Here is a 7,280-nt window from a genome sequence, read left to right as displayed (position 1 = left end):
TTGGAATTCTTTTCTTCTATGGGGACGGAGCACATGCGAGGACCCAAAATTCGTTCTTAAATCTCGGCTTTTCCAATGTTCTTTTTCTCTTCCAATGCTATTTCTATCTTTAGTGTTCTTCGTAACCCTTCCGGCCGAAGCAACACCAAACTCGAGACGCTCTCTCCGACAGTCTTTCCTCCTCCGGTCCAAAGCCAAAAGTGTCCTTATCGTCCCCCACTTGCCCTCTGGGCTATCTTCACTCCTTTGTCCCGAAATTGGGTCACTGACCACCCACATTCAGACGAAAGTTCCAGAAAGTATAGAAACAGAACAAAGAGAAAGGGGAATAGAATATTCTTATATATACATATAAAATAAAAACAACAAAAATATACTGGTGTACCACCACAATATGTAAATTTTAAATACACTTTTGGTTTTGTTGAACAATTGCAAAATTTTAATAACAATCATTGTTTGTTTTCTTATATATTAAATTAATAAAATAATTAACTACAAATAGCTGCTGTTGTAAATATTATATGCTTTCTTTATAATCAAACATTTAATTCTTAAGAAAAATATTATTAATATTAAAACTTCAGTAGAATATTGAAATATTGAATTAGAAAATGAAATATTTAGTAGAAATTAAGTTTCTGTGATATAATTTCTGAGATGACAATGTCTACTATCAAATTTTTTTTGCTAATTATTTGGATGGCCAAGTGGTCAAAGCAGTAAAGATGTTAGTCTGCCACTGCTTTGACCATTTGGGAAGATGGGTTCAAGTCCTGGTCAGGTATCTCAAATTTTTCTTTGTTGGTATGTTTTAAATATGTCATACCCTGTCTATTACTACCTGGCTGCACTCATTGTGGGTCTGGCCAAATCCATAATGGATATGAAAAGAAAGGTTCTCAATGTCCAAAGGCATAAAGAATTAAAAAACAGTCAATTAATTTAAGATAAAATTAAACAAAATCTTTGTAGAGTGACTTCTGATTACCATAACAATAATTAAAATGTTTAATTCAGTGCATCTGTTTTGAATATTGGCTTAGACTTAGTCTGATTTCTCAAATTTCAGTTTTATCTGCTGCTGCTGTTTCTTTTTATATCTTGCAACTAATCAGAATTTACATTAATGTATTACAATAAAATTTAAATATACCAGAGATTATATAAAGTTTCGTTACTGATAGCTTGTATTTTTTATGAACTAGCCTCCTGCAAGAGCAAAAATAAAGAAAGGACTTTTTAGCAAGTTATCAGATAGTATAGAAAATCGAAAGAGTAACCATAAGGTAAAAATATTTTGCTATCTCATTATTTGAGATTCAGAAATTAAGTAAATTAAGTACTTGAATTCATTTGTTGTAAAACTAATCACTAGATATAATATTGATAAATAAATAGGATAATTATTTGAGATTCTCTAAATTTTACTTAATTTATCAATATGAAGATTATTATGAATTATCTAGTCGAAATGTGACAGAGCATGCTAATTTTCTCAGACTTGATTTGCTATAGTATATTATTCTAATTCTATAAATTAAGTTTATTAATAAAATATTTGTTAGTTAGTATTGGATGCTAACTATTTGAAAGTATTGATACTTATCAAGAAATTTTAAATTTGAAAATTTCCCTAGATATAAATTAATATTTCTTAGTTTAATTTCTTATAAAAGCAATTCATTTAATTAAAAGCATTTATAATAATAAATTTTTAGGATTGTGAAGAATTTTTTCAAAAAGAAAGGGATTGGGTAAACAAATACGGTATTCAAATAAGTGAATGTAGTGAGGTGAGTAACTGTTTTCTTTTTATCAAATAGCAAATAAATTTATTAATATACTAATACGTCTAAAATTTACTACTAAAAATGTAATATTATTTTAAATAAAAATGTATAATATAATTCAGTTTCACTACAAGAAATCTTTTTTTCTTACCAGGCGTATAACAATGTAGTTTATGCACAGCAAAGTAAGACAAATTTATTATTCAAGCCTATCATAATAACACAAGTAATAATTTTAATCAGTTTACTTAAAATAAGTTATTAAATTATTGTTTATAAAATTGTAAAAATCTCCATGACTGATCAAATTTACAAATTAAATTCAAATAATTTTACTGATTTGCTTTATTTCAATTTGAGTGTATTTAGAATAAATTATCCTGAAAATCCTGTGTGTCTAATCAGGTACTTTCTTTTTTGATTTTAGGCTTACAGAATGTTTAGATGAGATTTAGTATATAGTGACAAAAATTCATATAAACACAAGAATTATAATAGAAGTTTCTAATTTTATAAATTTACTTAATCAAAATAGTTTATTTTTCTAATTAGAGTAATAGAGCAGGAAAACTTTTTCTTTCTCAATTGTAAAAAATTACGTTGTAATACTAAGCTAAGTGTGGAAAATTGTTTAAGACTGGAAATTGTCTCAGAAAGTAGTATAAACTTTCATTATACTGTTACTTTCATAATGCTGTTAAGTAGCTTGCTGTAATCATTTCCAAATGAAAAATACACAATTAGATTAGTATATAAAAATTAATATTTATTCACTTAATAATTATTATTAAGTGAATAGTGATTAAAGACAAAATTAAAATATTTAAGGTAATATTCTGGTAAATATATAATGAGTTGTGGTAAATAGGAAATAATCAATATATTACATTTTTAGATCTGAAATTTCATTTAAAATGTAATTCCAATGAAACTCTTTGTGCATTAAAGAGATGATAGAGATTTTATTTGGGGAAAAAGCATTTTGACTAGATAAATTTAAATTATAAATTATACTTAATTGCTACATTTAGTTAATCCTATCTTAATTTAGAGCTCTTAAGTACTGTATTTCCCCGAAAGTAAGACCTAACCAGAAAATAAGCCCTAGCAAGATTTTTCAGGAAATAAATATTATTATTGACATTAATACTTAAAATAAATGATGATATAAATTATAATTATGTATTTGTAAATACCCAAGTGCTTTGAATACCTTTGAATGAGATATTCCTCTGAAAATAAGACCTAATGTGTCTTTTGGAGCAAAAATTAATATTCTTATTTTCAGTGAAACACAGTAGTAGTTTCCAAGAATTTAATGAATCAAAATTATGCATGATGATTAGTTAAATTATTTTACAATGTCCTGTATCAAAGTAAATAAAATTATTATATATGTTTAAATTATAAATGCTTAATTTGTCAAACTAGAATTAAAAAAAACATGTAAATGTAAGCTGGAAGAGTCTTTTACTGAAAGTAAAATTTTTGCAGTTTTTTGATTTATTTAATACTCACTATAAAACATTTACAGTATACCCCCTATAACACGGGTTCATATAATACAGATTCGTATAACACGGCGAAAAAATTGCAATCGTATTCATATAAACATGCTAAAAGAAACTCGTACAATATGGTAAAATGTCATCACTGACTCGTGTCGCAACAGCATTGATTGAATCTAGACCAGTAGCGGATATTGCACAAATTGTTGAGTTTAAACGAGCAGCGGACCTACTAAAAACTACTAATTATTTAACGGCCATAAAAATTATATTTATACGAATGATGTCTCCAAAGTTCAGTGAATTTTTCACAGAAAAATAACTTATCAGAAAACATGTGCCTGCCGTTCGATGCGCCGCTGCACGACGAAAACAAACTTAAGCAATGGTGTCATCAAATGGTGCACACTTGGTAAGTAATCCTACAATTTTTTCTTTATAGCATAGTTTATATCAGTGTTTCTCAACCTCTAACGAATCGTCACCCCCCCTTCAATGTAGTATCGCCCCCTTCAATAAAACCATTACGTAGTATTGCCCTCTTTACTATAAATTCCAATGCCGAGGGCCAAGACTAACGCCAAATTCGTACTGCATTGACTAGTGACTAGGATAATGTTATTTGTTTAATTATTGTACGATGTAACGAATAAAATATCTAATTATTCTTAATATAATGTTTTACTATATTGCCTCCCAAAATATAAATCGTTACTAATTGCCCCCTCAACATGGAAAAACGCCCACATGGGGGCGATATCACCCCCGTTGAGAAAAACTGGTTTATATGGATTATTCCCAAAAAAATTGTGTTTTGGAAATGTTGAGTCAAATTAGTCTAGAATCGATTAATTTTATTTAAGAAAATCTTTCAAACAGCCATAGTTTGTAAACTGCGTATGTGCCAGGCTGTGATTGGCTCATGTATTTAAGTGACTTGTAAAACACGAAATTCATATAAAACAGAACGTATCTACTGTGTTATAGGGGGGTCTACTGTATATTTATTACTATTAATTTTTAAAAGTTTTGAATGATGATGATGATTAAAATATCATACGTTTTCCAAAATTGAATTTTCTTTTCATTAGAGAAATCTTTTAGACAGTTTTATCTTAGTTGATTCAATATACTTATTTTTTACTTTTTTTAAGAAAAATTTTTATTTAAAAGAAGAATATGTGTTTAAAATAGATTATTATTTACAGGTTTTTTTTTTCAGTGAATACTTTTAAATTATTATTGTTCTTTTTCAAGTCTCGTATTAGTACTTTATTGTATTCCATAATTTATTTATGAAGTTTTCATATTTAATTTTTAAAAGACAAAAAGAATTAAGTTAATTCTGAAAGTAAGTTTTTTAATTACAAACTATTTGTAAATAATAATCCATTTATAAATATTAATCATTATTAATATTAAAAAATATATAATATTTTGTATATAGCATCACATTATTTTCATCACTGAAATGTTATATTTAATCAATACTAACTTAATATAATTCAGTATGACTTTTTAAGTGAGTGCATTTATAGGAATGTACATTGCTTTTTGTTCTATTTTTAACTTTTTCTATCCTTTGGGGTATTAAGAGGACACATTATTCCTATACCTGTTGAGTTTAGCTAACCACAATAGTATAGCTGAATGTCGAGAGTCAATGTCAAACATATTTGATTCACATTTCTTAAAAAAAATTTGATTTTAACCTAGATTCAAACACAGGTTCCCAGAATGGTAGGTCGACTCTTCAGTATTTAGTTCCCAATTCTCTTGCTATCACCAGTATGTAAAGTATATGCTTTACTGTCTGAGTTTGTCTGAAATACTTGTATGCTTTAATTCAGAGGATTTGACTATTTTATTATTGTAATAAAAGAATAAATTTTTCAGATTTTGCTTTTTACTATGTTTAACTGCCAATATAAATTTGTTTTTGTAAGCTTTCTTCTTAAAAAATTAATATTTTTCTTATTATAGTATAGTGTTGTTAATGATTTTCTTTTTAAGTACTTAGATTATTTTTTAATTTTAAGTCTTTTCTAAATTAAGAAAAAAGTATACAGTCGACCCCCCCTATAACGCGGTAGATACGTTCCACTTTATAAGAATTTCACGTTGTAGGAATCCTTAAATACATGAGCCAATCACAGCCCTGCACGTGTGCAGTTTGTGGACTACGGCTATTTGAAAGGTTTACTTCCATAAAATTAATCNATAAGTTTATGTCCAGAATATGTTTTATATCAGGGATTTTGTAGAACTGTTTTGTAAGTGAAAGGTACGTTTTATATTTTTATGATTTCTACAATACTTGTGTTTTTATATGTATGTTATATTCTTTTTTAATGTTTTAGTTGGCTGAAGAGGGGCTTAAGAGCCCGAAACATGTAAAAATTTTCACACGTATCAACTAAATAAAGATGAGAAAACCCGCCATGTGTCTTAATTTATAACACTTTATTGTGTTAGAAGCATAAAGTGTTAATTTTATTTATTACTTCATATTTCTGAAGTTGATACATTTATTGTTTAGCTATTTGATATCATTGTTATTTGTCAACTGTTTAGAATTATTTAGATATTTAAAAGTAAGTATCAAATTTAAAATAGCAAATATATTTAAAGTAACTATTATACTACTTTAATAGCTGAGTTTGGCTGTTTGGAATGGTCACATAGTGAAGACCGTCTTCTATATATTGCTGAAGAAAAGAAAACAAAATCAAAATCTTTTTTCAAGCAAAAGCATAATAAAGATGATGATGAAAATAAGCAGGAAATAAAAATGGTATAATAAAACATTTTTTTTTTTTTATTCCTATTTCCTTTAATAAATAAAATTAACTTTTAATGTTAGTTTTAACAAAAGGGATTAACTTTATCTTTTCTATTATCTATAGTTTAATTTGTATATTTCAATATAGCATCATTTACTGAATACTAAATTAGTTATGTTTTGATCTAATTTTAATGTAAATAATAAACCAAAAAATTTAATTATTTTGATTCAAATATTTTTCTTAGTTTAAGCAAGAATAAAAAACAAAAATGGTGCTTTCTTTAAAGCAGAAGTCCTTTTATTTTGTAAACGTTTTGAGAGATTTATCCATATTTAGATACTTTTCAGAAACTTCTGCATGTTACCATGATATGATAAAGATTTAATCAATGTATCTGTGAATGTGATAAGTGTGTTCAGATTTTGGCTAGTGAATAAATAAAATAGTTAAATATAGTTATAGCTGACACACATGAATTTTCAGTATAATTAATCAGTCATCATTATTTAATTAATTTATTAAAACAAGCTTTAGCAGCATAAAAAAGCCTACAGGATGATATGTGTAATTGTACTTCGGTCTAAGCAATAAAATGTCGGTTGTACATTTTTCCTTACTTAAAATATTTCAAATAATAAAATATACATAATATAAATACATGTATTGAATATGAATCTTTTTATACTGGTTTGAGCAAAATTTTTCTAAAATTATCTTTTTTTAATAAATTTTTTGCTTAGTTCTAAAATTCTAAAAATGCATGCTTGTCATAAAATAGTAAATAAATAGATTTACTTTTTCTCTTACTTAGAAATGCTACTTTTAAACGTATTGCATTTAAGTAAATTAGAATATTTAGAATAGAAGTAAATTGTCTTTTTAAACTATCAATTAATATTATAGTGAAATATTTATAAGTAATACTTATCTAAATATATTTGCATATACATTTATTTATTTATTTTTTAGGGTTATGTAGTGTTCTTGGACATCTTGCAACAGCCCTTACGTTTTCAATAGGGGGAAATGATGAAATCACCAAAGTAGGAACAAAGTATGTTTATACTCAATTGCTATTTGTCTTATTGTAGTCCTTCATATTATAAAATTTACCAGATCTAAAATACTTTTAAACAATATTTTATGTAAACAAATTCTATGTAATTTATAATATATATATTATAAATGTAATT

The 7,280-nt window shown here is 26.2% G+C and overlaps 1 protein-coding gene across 1 annotated transcript in view; it reads left to right on the top strand.

The window, feature by feature from the left end:
• LOC111629278 (sorting nexin-32-like) overlaps positions 1–7,280 on the top strand; it is a 51,149-nt gene that overhangs the window by 18,052 nt on the left and 25,817 nt on the right. The window contains exons 5-8 of the mRNA XM_023373160.1: positions 1,209–1,289; positions 1,722–1,796; positions 1,948–1,978; positions 7,057–7,141. Coding sequence (XP_023228928.1) covers positions 1,209–1,289; positions 1,722–1,796; positions 1,948–1,978; positions 7,057–7,141 — 272 coding nt within the window. The remainder of the gene's footprint in view (positions 1–1,208; positions 1,290–1,721; positions 1,797–1,947; positions 1,979–7,056; positions 7,142–7,280) is intronic.

This window comes from Centruroides sculpturatus, unplaced genomic scaffold, assembly GCF_000671375.1.
Source record: "Centruroides sculpturatus isolate CEXI.00-Female unplaced genomic scaffold, Cexi_2.0 scaffold516, whole genome shotgun sequence".
NCBI lineage: Eukaryota > Metazoa > Arthropoda > Arachnida > Scorpiones > Buthidae > Centruroides > Centruroides sculpturatus.
Note: the sequence above shows the minus strand (reverse complement) of the source record. Positions and strands in the feature narration are given on the sequence as shown.